Below are 17,147 nucleotides of genomic sequence, written 5' to 3' on the forward strand. Positions count from 1 at the left end.
TTTTTTAAGATTTATTTATTTATGCATACAGAACTGGGGTATAAGTCAGAGGTGCAGGGGCAGTGAGAGGATTCACCAGAGACAGCGTGGGGAGCAGAACCGACAGATCTACTGAAATACACAGCTGAGGGGAGCAGCGGGCTGGTCAGGAGAGGTCTGCTGCGCCATGTGGTCACCTCCGGAGTTGGAAGTTGAACTCACTCGGAAGCGGGTGGGGCTAGCTTGCAGTGCTGCGTCCTAACCCTTTATGCTACGAGGGAGGGCCTACATTTGATTCTTACTGACTCAATAAGACTTACTGAGGGCCCTCCCGAGTGGTGTAACGGGTTGAAGAACGAGTTCCGTCCCAGGCCAGGGCGGGTGACCCCCATGGTGCCACAGACCTCTTTCCACCCACCCACTGCTCCCCTCAGCATTAACTTTCAATCTACCTATTCTTCTCCCTACTCTGTCGCTGCCTATTCTTCTCCCCACTCTGTCGCTGGTGACTCCTCCCAACCCCCTGCACCTCTGGCCTGCACCCCAGTTCTTGTATGCATAAAGTAATAAATCTTAAAAAAATAGCAATTATCAAGCACAGATTTGACCAAGCACCACCTGCTACACGTGTGCTTGGATCCTCTTTCATGTTCAGTTGTTTCTCGGATTGTTAGATCAGAGGTGAGCAACCTCCCTATACATCCGCAAAGAGATTGAAGGAATTTGGAAAGATCTCATTCCATATATCATGCCTTCACTTGGAGTTTTAGATGGAGGTGGCAGTGGGATAATACAGATTTTCCTACAGGATAGCTCCAATATTATTAACTAAAATATGTTAAGATCCTCACTGATGCTTATCACAGAAATACCTGCTTCACACTTTAGTACTAACTGAATCCTTACTCTTCTTTATAAGAATGAAAAAACCTATTTGTTTAAAGTCATATATTACCATATCACAAATATATGGCAATCAGATATAGTCTATGGCATAATTTTAAATAGCTGGTGGAATTTTATATTGTTGCTGAATGAATTTTTGAGTGTACCAGCTGCTCTGAATGAATATAATTTTTCTGTAAGCCTTTTGACTCGAATTGTTTTTTTTTTTTTTTTTTTTTTTTAAAGATTTATTTATTTGTGCATACAGAACTGGGGTACAGTCCAGAGGCTCAGGGGCGGTGAGAGGCTTCACCAGAGACAGAGAAGGGAACAGAACAGGCAGATCGACGAAGTACACTGCTGAGGGGAGCAGCGGGTGGGTCAGGAGAGGTCTGCCACACCATGTGGTCACCTCCGGGGCAGGCGGGAATCGAACTCATGCGGAAGCAGCTTTAGATTCTCAGTGCTGTGCTTTAACCCGCCGCGCCACCAGGGAGGGCCTCGAATTGTTTTTATAGTATCCATGTCGGGAAAAATATTCAGAAGTAATTCCCAGCAATGTTAGGGTCCATATTACCAGTTTGCAAAAGAGAACAATTTAAATCACTTCTTAGTTGCTGAAATATTCATTACTCATTTAAAATGTATTTTCCATCTCAGATTCTGAATGCTTTTGCTAATTTGAAGTTGCTGGAAACCTGATCTAGGAAATGCAACATGGCAGATTTTCAGTGGATCGGAACATTTGTAATGTTGGTTTTGAGTCCGAATCAAAGGATGTCATGTCTAGCGGAAATTTTGGGAACATTTGTGAAGGCGAAATGAAATTATCCCAGTATCATTAGGCCAGAATCGTAGGCCTAATGCATCCATTGCTGAAAGGTTAAAAAAGAAAACAAATTAAAAACAAACAAACAAACACCTAAGCTCTGTTGAGTTTATCATTGAGACTATGAAAAATATTAGATAATTCCCATAAAAGATAACAATGCCATAGAGGAAGGATCCAAACCTTAACATCAAGAGGCTCCTGAATCAGAGTGGTTGTGTTGGGTACACTTTATGGGCACTGAAATTTGAATTTCAAATCATTTTCCCATGACGTGAAATAGTCTTTACATTTCTTTCAGCTATTTGAAAATATAACAACTTTCACTCATAGACTGTAAAAATAATGTGCCAGCTGGATCTGGCCCCCCAGCCCTGGGTCACCCCTACCTGGACCTCTTTTGGATAGCACCGATGCCTCTCATGGTTTCTGTCCCAGGGCGACACATTATTTTGCTCATTGTTTTTCCTCTGGTTTTTCTTGTGTCCTAGTCTAGAATCCAAAATTAACTTCGTTCCTTGGTCCTCCCCTGTAACTTTCCTGGTTCCACTAGCCGTCTTGTCTGCCCCTTGGCTCCAGATTTTTTTTAGTGCCTTCAGTCCTCCTGATTAGTGTGAATCAGCCCCTTATTATCTCAGCCATGTGGGCCCTCCCTGGTGGCACAAGGAGTCAAAGCGCAGCACTACAAGCTGGCCACGGCCTCTGCAGCGAGAGTTTAATCCCTGGCCAGGGAGGTGACCACATGCGCGGCAGACCTCTCCTATTTCACCCCCTGCTCCCCTCAGCAGTGTACTTTGTTGATCAGCCTTTTCTACTCCCTTCCCTGTCTCTGGTGAGTCCTCTCACTGCCCCTGCACCTCTGGCCTGTACCCCAGTTCTGTATGTATAAATAAATAAATCTTTAAAAAAAAGGAAGTCAGGGCCCTCAAGCTGAAACCATTTCAGCATGAATTTGATCCCTGCCCCGGAGGTGACCCACATGGCGCAGCAGGCCTCTCCTGACACGCCCGCTGCTCCCCTCAGCAGTGTACTTTGTTCATCTGCCTGTTCTGCTCCCCGCTCTGTCTCTGAGTTGGTAAACTTTTTTTTTTTTTAAAGATTTATTTATTCATACAGAACTGGGGTACAGGCCAGAGATGTGGAGGGTGATAGGATTCACCAGAGACAGAGTGGGGAGCAGAACAGGCAGATGATCAAAGTACACTGCTGAGGGGAGCAGCGGGCGGGTCAGGAGAGGTCTGCCACGCCATGTGGTCACCTCCAGGGCAGGCGGGAATCGAACTCATGCGGAAGCGGCTTTAGATTCTCAGTGTCGTGCTTTAACCCGCTGCGCCACCAGGGAGGGCCCTGAGTTGGTAAACTTTTTCAAAGAAAAAATGTGGAGGGCAAATCAATTTCATTCTGGTTTCCATTTTAGAATCTAGCAAATATAAGGGCTACAAATACACTTCGGCCAAGTTTTGTCAAGGTGAACAACTTTGCAACAGCTTTGAATTATTTTAATTTTTTCCTTTTGATTCTATAGAAATGAAGTCTTGTCTACTTTCTAATCTGGCACCCTATTTCTCCCCCACTTCCCAAAGAGAAACAAGCTGGTCGTGCGGCAAGAGATAAATCCAGCTTTTGTTCCAGCAGCTTCTTTCAGACTGGCTTTGGCACTACCACTGGTTTGGTCTGATTCTAGTTAATCCACTGCCTGCACCGTGACAAGTGTTTTTGGTTCAAATTGAATGGCACAGTCTTTTCAAATAGAAGAGCGGTTGTCAGCTGTTGGTGTGATGGTACCTGCTTGTGTTATGTCAGGATTGCTAAACAAAGGAGACAGAGATTTAGAATGCTGCCCTGAGGACATGGAACCCTATTAACTCTGGTTTTTCTGGAAGACTTGCTAATAATGATGGAAAAAAATAATCAGGGCATACATGTCACGTTACATTTAGCCCCTACGACTGATGTAAATTGCTCTAACATCAAGTTAGTCAGTTGAACTAAATCAAATGATATTATGAAGTAGTGAACTACAGTTCTAACTCCTTTCTTTTCTCCTCAAAATCTTAATGTATGAAGTTTTCCTTAAAAGAAAACATTTTTTGAATTCTCTCTTTTTAAAAGATTTGTTTATTTATGCATATAGATCTGGGATACAGGCCAGAGGTGCAGGGGCAGTGAGAGGACTCACCAGAGACAGAGTGAGGAGCAGAACAGGCAGATCGATGAAGAACACAGCTGAGGGAGAGACAGGAGAGGTCTGCTGTGCATATGGGTCACCTCCCTAGCCAGCTGGGGCCAGCCTCCCAGTGCTGTGTTTTAACCCGTTGTGCCACCAGGGAGGGCCCCATTTTTACAAATCTTAAAGCTCTTTGAACAAGAATGGATTCCACTAGGTACTGAGTGCTAATGCTCTTTACTCATTCAGCATGGTAAGCATTTGCTACTGCTTACCATGAATCTTTTGTGGGCCATATCACCTCTTTTTATTCTGGGTGAGTGATGCATGATTTTTTTTTTTTTAATAATAGAAAAGTACACATTCTTTTAGAGATTTAGGGAAGATTGCTCTGCACAGCCAATCTTGATCCTTGAAGGTGCGTTAAGTCCTCAACAGATTAGAGCAAAAACGACAGGTAATAAAAGCAGGCTAAGAGGTGAGTTCCTTTGGCTTCTTCACAAAAACATATCAAACGTCTAAATGAAGACCTCAGACACATTGTTTCATAGCCATTTGCATGCATTCATTCATTCCTTTCCAACCTGCTTATTCCAGTTCTGAGTCTCAGGTGGCCTGAGGCTGTCCTGGCAATCATCCCGCAAGGCAGGACGCTGGACAGAACACCCTTGCATCACAGGATTCATCACACACCTCTCACTCACTCCAGCCAGGACAGCGGAGACAACATGCTCATTTTGGGGATGTGGGAGGTAAATGGAGTCCCTAGGGAAAACCCACAAACATGGGAGAACATACCAACTCCACGCAGACTGTGGCTCTGGCTGAGAGTCGATTTCTTTTACTTACTAACCTTATATGAAAACAATGTTGAGTGAAATGATGTTCTTCAAGGTCTGCCTGTATGGTGGAGCCCAGTGTGGCCAGGCTACACTTTATTTTAGAAGTCCCACTTGAGATTTTTTGCTATCAATTTCATATTGCTTTTGTTCCCCCCCCACTTTTTTTCTGAATTCCTCATTTTTTCTTTAAAAAAAGAAAAGATTAGGTATTTCTGTTTTACAAATTAGTGTGAGAAATGAGAGTATACACACAGTAGTTATTTTTGGAAAGCAAGTCATAATCCAATAGTTTTACGTTTTAATATAGCCTTGAAAATAACTAGTTTATGGTCTTTAATGCATGCCCCAGCTGTCAGGGAATTGCTAAGTCCTTTGGGAGTTGCGCGAGTTATGTCATTGTGCATGAATTACTTGAGCTTAAAAGAAGCACAACCTCATGCTAATAGTGTTGGTCTAATCTGCACTCTTCCAGGAATCAGGGCGGTAGAGGTCTGTGGGATTGCGACTGTGTTTCCTTAGTTGAGTGCTGTTTTGAATTTATTTCCTCCTTTATAGCCCGTTAAATGAAAACACATTATTCGTTAGTAGATTGCCTCATTACTGTCTAGCAAAGCCATGCTATGGAGAGAAGCTACTTAAAAAGTGAACTAAATAACTAAGCATAGAAAGCATTCAACTCATACTTTTCGGTGGCTTATAACACATTCAGGCACATCCATTCTTTTTCACCTCTTTTTCTTTCTTCCAACACAGTCTGTACGAGGAGATACAAACATTGTATTCCTTGCCAAAGAGTTTTGTTCTTTCACAGTGGGAGAAAGGAAAAGAGATTCATCCTGTATTGCTGCTCTGGGATTTCCTTTCCTGTTCCCTCAAGGTGAACCTTATAATTTGGCTCCTCAGTCTTTGAAGTCCCAGATTCTAGAAATAAACCATGGTGTGGTTTTGCTGTGGTAAGGTGCATGATCAGACCACCTAAGATGACTGTTACAGCAGCTATAGGATGTTATGTGGCTTCCAGAAATGCTTTATGCAATCAATCCATTTATGTACAGAATTCCTGATGCTGTAACTATGCAGAATAAAGATCGTTAATAGGAATTCAGGAAAGAAATGTCCATTGGCTCAGTAATGGTAGGTACTTACCCAAAGGTGGTTTAATCCAGTGAAGAACTCGTTTTCATTTGTAACAGAAAAGTGACCTGTACTGTAGGATAAACTATGTCCAGGGAATAACAAACATTTTTTCCTTTGAGACAGTGGCATGTTCTAGACAGAATGTTACTTTTTCAGGTACTTTTCCTTAGTTGTCTTTTTCGCTTTTTACCGCAGTCTTTGGAGTTGGTGTTTTTAGCTGTTTTATAGATGACTCTAATTGATACTGAGCCAATGGACATTGCCATGAGACTAGTCAGTTGCAAAGCTGGATCTTAAACCAAGATCTATTAATTTGTAGGTTTTTCCTTTCCATACTCTCTATGTGCCCTAGGAATATACCATACAATTTGTTTATCCTGTTACCACAGTAAAATTTACTAATCTTGTGCTGGTTTCTATTCTGGCCTTGTTTAGTTACCAGTTTAGTTACTTTTATGGTAAAAAGGGTGACAATGTAGTTTATTATTCAAAGAAGGACACTTTTGAGAGTGAAAGGGGAGTCCTGTTATTTTGGGAAAATGGTCTCATTCTAGATTTTCCCCAGACAAATTAAGATGCATATATGCTTCTTAATGAAGGCAAATTAAAAAAAAAAAATAGAGGAAGTATTACTTACTTTTCTCTCTCTTGAGAGCACAGAGTGAGTTCAAACTGTGATTCTAATATTTACTAGAAGGACAATTTTTATCCTGGTTAGTGTGTCTCCATTTCCTGATGTGTAAAACAGAAATGACCCGTGTTACAAGGCCATGCTGAATTTTATGTGAGGTAATACCTGTACAATGTTAAAATGTATTTATTATTACGTGTAGACAAAATGACTTCTGTGACTTCTCCTTTGAGTGCCACCCAAAGACTTGTTAGAAGATAAAGTGGCTTCATTGATCCTTACAATTAACATACTAGGTTTCCTGAAGTATGACATACTATTTTCTCGTAAGTATTTATTAAATGAGTGACCATACTATTTCAGGGAAATTGAATGCACCAGCATTCATTTGTGGTTCAAGAGACTTTATATTTCAAAAGGATATGAAAGCATAGTGATGGGGTGACTCTGATCTCTGATGCTACATGAGAGGGGAGTTTGTGCAGGGGAGTGTATGGACCGCCGGGATTCAGACCGCAGTGGGAGATCTCCCCAGGTCTGGGCCAGTGAAACTTTTCTGGATCCCAGCTGGAAGGAGGAGGTAGAGATGGAAGACATCCTTAGATTAATGTTCTCTGTTCAGAGATTGTGTAGTCATTGAATGCTGGGGACAGAGAGAGAGCTCTGGCGTGGCAGGAAAATGTGGCCCTTCAAACTGGACCATCTTTATTTATCTTGGCAAGAGGCTTCAGCTGTTTCATTGGAAAGTTAGACATATTATGTATGTCATTGGGCTGATGTAAAGGATGAAAATCAAGTGTGTGTGTGTGCATGGATACAATGTGTTCTCCCAGAGGAGATCCAAGAAATAAGGATCTCATCATTTTTAGAGATCATAACAATGCCAGACTGAAAGGATTTTTGAAGTATTTGAAAGCTCTTGTGGATGTAAAGCACTGGACAAAGGTCTGACTAAGAACGCTGACGGGGTTCTGGTCACCAGCCCGGCCCTTGGCGTGCTGCTGTGGGAGCTAGTGGGGTTCCATAGTCACGGCCAGAGCATCACGGACTCAGTGAAGGGCATGGCTGGTGGGTGTGCAAGAAGGTACTCAGGTTAGATTTACAGCGTAAGTCTTTTTAGTGCCACCCCCTTGGAATTCCCTTTGAACCCCATGGCTGTAGGATGTGTGGCTTGAGTATGTTTGAGCTTGATCATGATTTTTGGAAAAACAGTTTGATCTCACATATTTGGCTATCTACCTAGCCGCACCAGTGACCTTTCAGGTGAGGAGAAGATAAATCTTCATGCATTTAAACTTGCTAAAAAATCTGTGTTTGAAGCTTGGCTTGGCTTCCCTGTATTCCCCCTCCCCTATATTTTTCTTCTTCCTTGTAACTTACTTCATTGAGCATAACCCCTTCTAGCTTCATCCCTGTTGCTGCGAATGGCATGAGTTTATCCTTTTTGACTTCTGAATAGTACATTTTAAAAAATCAAGTCATTTGTTTGGGGGCATTTAGGTTGTTTCTGTAGCTTTGCTATTGTGAATGGAGCTGCCATCAAGGTAGGTTTCCTTTTCAGTTAATGTTTTTGTGTCCTTTGGGTAGATCCTGAGGAGTAGAATTTCTGGGTCACATAGTAGATTCACTATGTTAGTTATTAGTAATGTTAGTAATTTGAGGGTCTTCCACGCTTTCCTGAATAGTTGGACTGGTTTGCACAGCACGCAGCAGTGTAGGAGAGTTCTTTTCTCTCCACATCCTTGCCAGCATTTGTTTTTGCCACTTTTCAAAATATAGGCCATTCTCACTGGTGTGAGGTGGTATCTCATTGTGCTTTTGATTTGCATCTCCCTGATTGATCATTTTTCATAGGCCTTTTGGCCATTTGTATTCCTTTTCAGTGTTGTCTTTTTAAAGGCATTCATGTTATTGAGTGATGTAAAATCTTTTGGACTCCGTTGTTTTCTCTGGATATGTTACAGGATGTTTCACAATTGCCTAAGATTTAGCTACAGAAACCTTAGGAAGATGCCAGTACTAAGCCATGCCATTCTTTCCTCTTTTTTTTTTTTTTTTCAAAGATTCATTTATTTACATATATGGAGTACAGGCCAGAGGTGGTGAGAGGATTCACCAGAGACAGAGTAGGGTGCAGAACAGGCTGATCAGCGGAGTACACTGCTGAGGGGAGCAGCGGGCGAGACAGGAGAGGTCTGCTGCACATTGTGACAAGTCACCTCCAGGGCGAGGATCGAACTCGCACTGAAGCCGCCACTGCCAGCTTCACAGTACTGCGCTTTAACTGCTGCCAGCAGGGAGGGCCCAGTCATGCCATTCTTCACCGCAAACATGATCTTCTCTTCACTGCCTTGAATTTTCCATCCTCTCATGTCCTTTCAGCCTGACTTCACCCGCAAGAGGGAAGTGTGTCGTGCTCATGTGTTAGCTGTGGTTTCTGTGAGTCAGTGACACAGGCTTTACAACTGCAGAGTCTGTAGATGGCACGAGGCTGCGGGAGCCAAATGCCACTTTGGAGCTGAAAATGTTTCCTTCCCTCCTCAAGCTCATTCCTAACAAATGATAACCTCTCCGGTAATTCACAAAATGCCTGGCAGGTTTAATGAACAAATTATACTGCTGGTGACATTAGGATGTCGGTGCATTAGAGGCATTTTGTGTAATAGTTTTATAGGTTTATAGGGCCACTCCCGATGGAGACATTTAGAAGTGAAGCATCAAATGGCTGGTGAATGACCTAAGGGTAATTCAGTTACCCCGAATCCTCTTAAACATATTTTCCTAGCGGAAATTTTTATTGTGATAAACATTCAGCCACTTAATGTCAGCGTTATCGTGTTCCATTTGGTTGAGTAAAATATGGATGGCATTAAAAGCGGGCTTATTAACCTAAGGCCACATAGCATGACATCACTACAGCGCCAGAGAACCCCACACGCTCCCGTACAGCCCGTGAATCGTCTCTTTCACAGACCACTTTCAGTGTAAAAAGGCAAAACAGTCAAAGCAGGATCTGCAAAAGATATTCCCATTCATCAGTGAAGATCCGGATTATTTTCCCCACCAATTTTATGACCTTTGAAGTGCAGAATGCCATCGACTTCTCTCCAGAGTGGCATTGTCTATTCTTCGTGGAATTAAATAGATTTTTAAAATGCTCCACTGAGGTCACCATTTTGCTGTTCTGCTCATACAGCCCGAGAGCTCGCAGATGCTGGCTCTTGTGTCATTTTTCAGACAAGTGATGTAATGGCTGTAAAAACCCGAAGGAACACCTTTCATTCATACGCAAGCATGTTCCGTCTTTTGGTTACTTGGGGATTCTGCTGGACAGCAGCTGCTCCCCCCAGTATATCCTGAAGTGCAAAACTTCTGTGTATAAAAAAATACCAAGAACAACAACCAACCAGGCAAGACAGTAAATCAAGTCTGCTTTCCCAAGTACTAGTGAATTCCAAAATCAAAATATCAATAAAGCCAGCTCAAATGCACTTCTTCTTCTTCTTTTTTAAGATTTATTCATTTATTTATGCACTCAAGAACTGGGTAAGCACCGGAGGTGCCGGGGGTGAGAGGATTCACCAGAAACAGAGTGGGGAGCAGAATAGGCAGATCGGCTGAGGAGTACACTGCTGAGGGGAGCAGCGGGCGGGACAGGAGAGGTCTGCTGCACCCTTTGGGTCACTCCCTGGCCAGGGATTGAACTCGTGCTGCAGTGGCTGCGGACAGCTTCATAGTGCCGCGCTTTAACAAACCCTGTGCCACCAGGGAGGTCCCATATGTAACATCTTCTCTGCCAAGAAAAGGAGGTGAAGGAGCTTTGGGCCTTCAAAGGGTGTTATCGCTGCTATGGGGCTGGTTTGGGTGATCTCTATAGCCGCAGGTGTCATTTCTGCTGTCACCACCCCGAGACCACCCTGAGACCTTCTGATAGCCACTTACCTGTTCTAAGCACAGCTCCCTCCTCTGAGACGGTTCATAGAGAACAAAACCCTTGACGCCAGGGCGGGTGTTCTGTGGTGTTACCTCCGCAAGGGGTAGGCAAACGATGGTGGCCACTGTGGCACAGGAGAGGTTATTCCTCAGTCCCGGGCTCCTGCTTTCAGCTACCTGTCTCCACTATGGTGTCCCACTGGTTCTTCTCCAACAGTGATCTGAGAAGACTTTTTTTCTCAATGCCTAGACCAGGTTCTTGGACAAGTGGTCACCGAGGCAGCGGTCAGTTCTTCAGTAATCAGGCCCTGGTGATTGTAGGTTTTCGTTCAGGCTAAACTGAAACTGTGTTTGCTCTCGAAACCCTTATCTGGCTGCAGCTCCTTGTCTGCCAGGGCCGACGTTTCTTCCCTCTCGGATTTTCCCATGAAGCTCGCCCTCCCTCTCGTGTGGTTGCGTTTTACGTCTGCGTTGGCCCTGCCTGCTTTCTGCGCTGGCCCTTTCACCACAGTAAAGTTACATGAGGAAGCGCACCTGTTTCAAGCAAAGTCTACTTGCACAATATTTAAAAAAAGATTGATTTTATTTAACCTTTTAGTATTAGGCTCTTGTTGCATTTCGAAAATAACTGAAGAGCATCATTTATCAGAATTCGGTTGGTTGTTAAGATGTCCTCGCATGTAAAAATGAAGGCACGGGAGTGGGTGTTTATTCTAAGGGTGTTTCTAGCCTCAAACAATTCCATGCACAGATGATGCTGATGCCCTCCAAGGAGGGAAGCCATATGGGTGCTTCTTCCCCAGCCTGTGCATTGTTTCGATCCATCAGTGGCCTAAAATCTGCTTGGAACCTCCAACACCATGCACTGCGGCCCCAACTTCCCCCAGTGCCACCAGACTGTATCTGTAGAAGGTGTCTGTCCAGGATCTCCAAAGAAAAAGATTTACTATCTAACATAGTATTACTTTATAAAACAAAGTGTAACCCAAAGAGTAAGAGCATATTTTAGTTTATTTCAGCAACTTTAAAAAAAATAGACTATTTTTCTAGAGCAGTTTTATGTCTCCAGAAACGTTAAGCAGATGATACAGAGATTCCCATATTATCCGCCCTCCCTCCACACTGTTCACTTATCATTACCTTCTTACAACTGTATGTTACATTTTCCACAATTCTTATAATTATTGTTATATTTTGTTTGATTATACCATCTTCAATGAAATTGGAAGGCACTTAAGTAATGCTGTCTGCATGGCTGATACTACTTATTATTTTGCAGGGAGTCGTTTTTTAGATTTTGTATCTAACACTTTTAGTGCTGAAAATTCCTGCAAAGTCACCTAGTTATTTATTCAGTTGTTCAGATACGACTTTTAGTAGTCAGATGGGACTAGGCTGTTACAAGATATGAATGAAAATGTACATTCCTGAAAACGCCTAGAATACCAGGGAAAGCAACTGAACCGGTTATTGCTATTCAGTAGTTGTTAAAATAAGGCAAAAATGTCTGATTGAAACTAGTGAGTCTTTATCTTCATGTGGGCTTTCTACTGGGTTTAGGGAAGAAAGAAATGTTGAGAAATTGATGTTGAAAGTATCTGTGTAGTTAATATTTTATTCGTTACAAATGAACTCAGAGTTCTTGGCCAACTTCAAAGCAAAACACTCTCCCTTGAAAGGAGGAAAATAAGAGGTGTGATCTGTTTCACCACCAAAAGCTATTCACAGTCATAGGTCAGGAGAATCAAATGAATTGTGGGTCTGAAGGAGGCCAGGGAAGTGCATTTTCAATTGAGTTAAGCAAGAGACACAGCATCATTAAGAGAGGAGAGTTGCAGACACAGTGACGAGAAGAGCACTTAAATTGCTCTTGATTCTCTTGGAGAAGAATAAAAGTATGAAAAGCCCTGGAGCTGGTTTTGAGTTTCCAAAGGAAACTATGCGTTTTTCAGTAGAGGTCAGCGTGTTCAGAGACTCAACAGAACAGCCCGACGGGAGCTGGAAGCCTGGGCTTCATTCCATAGCGCTGTTTTTGACGATCTCTAGAAAGTGGGATTGAAATTCAAAGTATTGAGAGCGATGGAGTGTTCTGTTCATTGTGTGCTTGACAGGTTGATTTTCCTGTTCCGTTCCACATGTTGTGTGAAATGCTGAATTGTGGGCCCTGCTGTCCAACCACTAATATAAGAGATGGAAAATATCAATGAATATTTTGCAATGCGAGCCCCTATTTGCATTTAATTGGGCAGGGTCTTTGTGAACATGTTGTGTTCTTTTGACATTGGCCATGGTGTTCTTCATCTTTCCTTTTGATTGCCCCCCCCATGGAAATTTTTTATGAATACTTAAATGTTACAGTTTCTAAATTGTTACTAAGGCAGAAAGAGTGGTGTTCTCCACCTACAAAGTAAGCTGTGGAAAACCTTTGTTAAGTCACCAAGCACCTGTTTGTGATTTTAGTGACTCCCAGGATATGAATGTGGACACTATCGCTGTTGATTCTTTACTCTCTTTTGTAAAGATTTATTTATTTAGGCATGCAAGAACTGGGGTATAGGCCAGAGATGTGGAGGGGTTTGGTGAGAGGATTGACCAGAGGTAGAGTGGAGAGCAGAACAGGTGAATCTACTGAAATACACTGCTGAGGGGAGCAGTGAATGAGACAGGAGAGGTCTGCTGCACCATGTGGGTTTCCTCCCTGGCTGGGAATCAAACTTGTGCTGCAGTGACTGCAGACAGCTTCACAGTGCTGAGACTTAATCCTTTGCACCACCAGAGAGTCCTCATACTTTACTCTTCTAAGTGAGACCTAAGTTAGATAAGACAAGGACAGGGAGAGAGAATGGTGGGCATTGGACACGGTGTGCACCAGCGGTCTGCTGTTGGGAGTTTCAAGAACATTCTCGGAAACTGAAGATTGAGAATAACCCATAAATGAGTGATACAAATAAGACAAAGAATCTAGCAAATTGCTTCACATAGGCAGTGGTATTCAGACTTTCACTTACATCACGGTCACTTGGGAGGCTGCTAATACACTACTGGGCCCCATTCCCAGAATTTCTAATTTGCAAGGTCTGGGGTGGAAGCTCAAGAATTTGTCTCTCTAGCTCCTTGGTGGATCCTCATTCAGGGCCCACTGGAACGTGCCAAGGATTCTTAGCCTTATTTTGTCAAATTTTAATATGCAGAAGGATCACCTTGGAAAGGTTGTAAAAAGTGTGAAGTCATTGAGAATTGTCAAGACTCTATGATGAAAATTAAATGCACCCCTAGGGATTTCATTATCATTGGGACTCTACGCCTGTTGGTGTTTGAGTCCTTCATGTTTTCATAACCTCTCAGGACTTGAATGTTAATTACTGGCTGTTGAAGTTCAAATTTTTCTTGAAAAGTAAGAGGAAACCAAAAGGAAACATCACATTGTTTCTATGTCTTGGCGATGCCATAGACCGAATTGCATTGCATGAAGGCATGGACAGTTAGTAATTCCTGATATAATATAGAAGACTTGGGAATGAGAATGGTGTCTAACCTCTTGATAGCTAGTTAAATGTCAATAAAGCAAGAGTGTTTAAAGTAGGAAGCAGACTATCATGAGAAAGAATACTTTTGGGGATAAGGCACTCTGGCACTTACAAAGTCTGACCAAGCTACCTGACCTTAGGGTGGCTCATTTTTTTTTTTAAGCTTGGGGTACAGGCCAGAGGTGCAGGGGCGGTGAGAGGATTCACCAGAGACAGGGTTGGGGGCAGAACAGGCTGACTGTCGAAGTACACTGCTGAGGGGAGCAGTGGGCGGGTCAGGAGAGGTCTGCCGTGCCATGTGGGTCACCTCTGGGCGGGGATTGAACTCATGCTGAAGTGGCTTTAGCTTTTTCGTGCTGTGCTTTAACCCATTGTGCCACCAATGTCTACAAACCTGTTTATTAGAAATATAAAAACTGTATTGTTAAGTGTAACTTGAAATGATTTCTAACGTAAATTTCTTTTTTTGTTTTTTGTTCTTTTAGGTAAGTAACTGAACAGGGACATGAAGAACTGCTATTTCAAATGACAACCATGTTGCAAAAGGTACTTTGGGTATTTTAATATTTCTATAAAGAAATGCTATTAAAAGACACAGAGGTTGAATTGTAACTAAGTACTTTTTTGGCAAAAACAGTCTGTGACGTAAGCATATTTTAAAGTATTTATTAGTGTTTTTCATCGTATTTTCATCGTGAGAAATGTAATCATGACAGGGCTTTCATATCTGCTTTGGAAATGCTATTTGGGAATAAATTAATAAATTGAATATTTTGTCAGCTCTTCAGGACCAAGGGTGGAAAGATGGTGGTGGGTAGAAGAAACTTAGATATAATAGACAAAAGTAACACTTTGGACTTTGTGTTCGCATCTCACCTGTCTGCCTTTTGTAAGGGTTTTGTTTTGTTTTCTGTGATCAAACTTTGTCTTCAGAATTACTCATAAAATTGAGTGCTCTAAGTTTGCCCATATAGCATGTGGTTGTGGGTAATGCACCATGTGGAGAATTCTCCAGGTTCTATTTATATGAAAAATAAATAACAGGGACGGAGGGGAAAAGGAAATATGATATTTAAAGACATAATAGAATGTAAGAATTCTTACTTGTGGATAATTATCATTCGCATAGTTTGTGAATAGCTGGTTTTTAGTCTTGAATTTCATCTACGAAAAAATCTGTTTTCTAGATGAGATCTTTCAGTGATTCTGGAGACCATTTTGTCTGGTTATAGGACACTACTGTTATGAGTTACATGAGTTACATGTGCCGTTAACACCTGCCGTCATGCAGAAGACCAGTAGACCGGTGTGGTTTAGATGCTCTGGACTGTCTCTTTTATGCTACTAGCAGTTATTTAACAAGCAGAGGACTTGTGAGAACCTTTAAAGAGGAGAAATCAGGGCCTTCCCTGGTGGCGCAACAGGTTAAAGCACAGCACAGCATAGCGAAACTAGCTGTAGCCGCTTAAGCGCGAGTTTGATCCCCCACCACGGAGCTGACCCGCATGGCGCAGCAGACCTCTCCTGTTGTGCCTGCTGCTCCCCTCAGCAGTGTATTTCAGTCAATCCACCTATTCTGCTCCCCATTATGTTGCTGGTGAATTCTCTCACTGCTCCTGCACCGCTGGCCTGTACCTCAGCTCTGTATGCATAAACAAATCAATCTAAAAAAAAAAAAAGGAAAAATCTACTTAACTTCTGTATATGATCAATAACAAATTTAAGAAGAATAAATCATCATTTTATTACAAAAAAGATTCTAACTTTGATAAGAAATTTAGTTGACAGGGCTTTCAAAACTCAGGGATGATGCCTTTGAAGAGGTTCAATTTGAAGTGGTTTAAGAAAAAAATAACTGGGAAAATAACTTTACACCAGAATGTTTATACTTTTTAAATGAGGGTCACTTAACTTAGCATGAATTCTTTTTCTTCTGTTTTGTGGATTTTTTGTTTGTTTGTTTGTGTCAAATGATAATTAGGTAATTTTATTAATATTGATAATAAGAGCATTCGTCTTAGTTTTAGCTTTGGCAACTAAGACTGGAAATAAATGAGGACACTTTTTTTTTAAAAAAAAAAAGAGATTTCTTTATGCATACAGTGCTGGGGTACAGGCCAAAGGTACAGGGGAGGTGAGAGGATCCACCAGAGACAGAGTGGGGAGCAGAACACGCAGATCGACCAAGTACAAAGCTGAGGGGAGTGGTGGGCAGGTCAGGAGAGATTTGCTGCGCCATGTGGGTCACCCCCCTTCCCCAGCTGGATCAAACTCACAGCTAAGTGGCTGCGGCCAGCTTGATAGTGCTGCGCTTTAACTTGCTTTGCCACCAGGGAGGGTCCTGAGAACACTTTTATAGAGACAGTAGTGTGATAAAAAACAGATGACCAATTCCAGTTTTTGGAAAAAGGAAGGGATTAAAGAGTTGGCATGGTGTCTCCACTCTTGCTAAGGGTCAGGGAAGGTGAACACTTCAATAAACCCTCTATGTTTTCCCACATAAATGCCCTAATGACTTTGGCAAGGGACAATGTACTGGAATGACAGAACAGAGCTGAATTGGTTTGCAGGATGAGTAGGAGGTGAGGAAATAGAGTTAGCAAAGAGACAGTTATTTCAAAATTTTGTGAATGAAGTGGAGAGAATTCAGTAGCAACATGGAGGCTGGGTTGAGAGTCGCCTCAACATATGTAAATGTTAATGGAAGCCTGTGGAAGGAGTGGAGAGGTTACAGGTCCTGAGAGGGAAGAGGGGTTGCTGAGGTTGTGGGGTGCAGGATATGTCTAGAGCTGCTGGGTGGGTATTTGTATCCATTTAATAAGGCGGTGACAGTAGTGTATTTGTAGATAGACTTATGGACCTAGTAGGAGAACTTTAGAAGAGCATCTATGTTTTTGGTTTTCTTTCCGAAGAGGGTATAGCCAAGTAGTGAAGACTTGAAGAAAGGAGGAAAGTTGGAAATGGTGTTTGTGGAGAATGGAACAGGAAGGTGTTACTGAGGACAGTGTTGTTAAGTTAGGCTGGTGCCGATACCGTCGGTTGTCTTGAGCCTCCAATTTGATGACAACTCTCAGCTAGCCATTGCAGATTACTAAGCCTTAGGTGGCTGAAGGATTTATTTAAACCCAATGTTTAATTGCTTTCTCCCATAGAAATAAAAGAGAACCATGTTGGAAGACAGCACCTAAATGTGGTTCCCCCTGAATTTACATGGAGA

The 17,147-nt window shown here is 42.4% G+C and overlaps 1 protein-coding gene across 3 annotated transcripts in view; it reads left to right on the top strand.

Annotated features, from left to right (window-relative positions):
- The window catches only part of ANK2 (ankyrin 2, neuronal), a 493,620-nt gene that overhangs the window by 88,065 nt on the left and 388,408 nt on the right, over nucleotides 1–17,147 (top strand). The window contains exon 2 of one of the 3 annotated variants that reach the window (XM_012727798.1): nucleotides 14,416–14,476. The exons of 1 other annotated variant lie outside the window; for it this stretch is intronic. In XM_012727798.1, coding sequence (XP_012583252.1) covers nucleotides 14,456–14,476 — 21 coding nt within the window. In that variant the 5' untranslated portion in view covers nucleotides 14,416–14,455. Of the gene's footprint in view, nucleotides 1–14,415; nucleotides 14,477–17,147 lie in introns of those variants that run through there. One more of the 3 variants, XM_012727801.1, reaches the window with a different exon arrangement.

The sequence above is a fragment of the Condylura cristata genome, unplaced genomic scaffold (assembly GCF_000260355.1).
Source record: "Condylura cristata isolate star-nosed mole 26May11 unplaced genomic scaffold, ConCri1.0 scaffold00021, whole genome shotgun sequence".
Classification (NCBI taxonomy): Eukaryota; Metazoa; Chordata; class Mammalia; order Eulipotyphla; family Talpidae; genus Condylura; species Condylura cristata.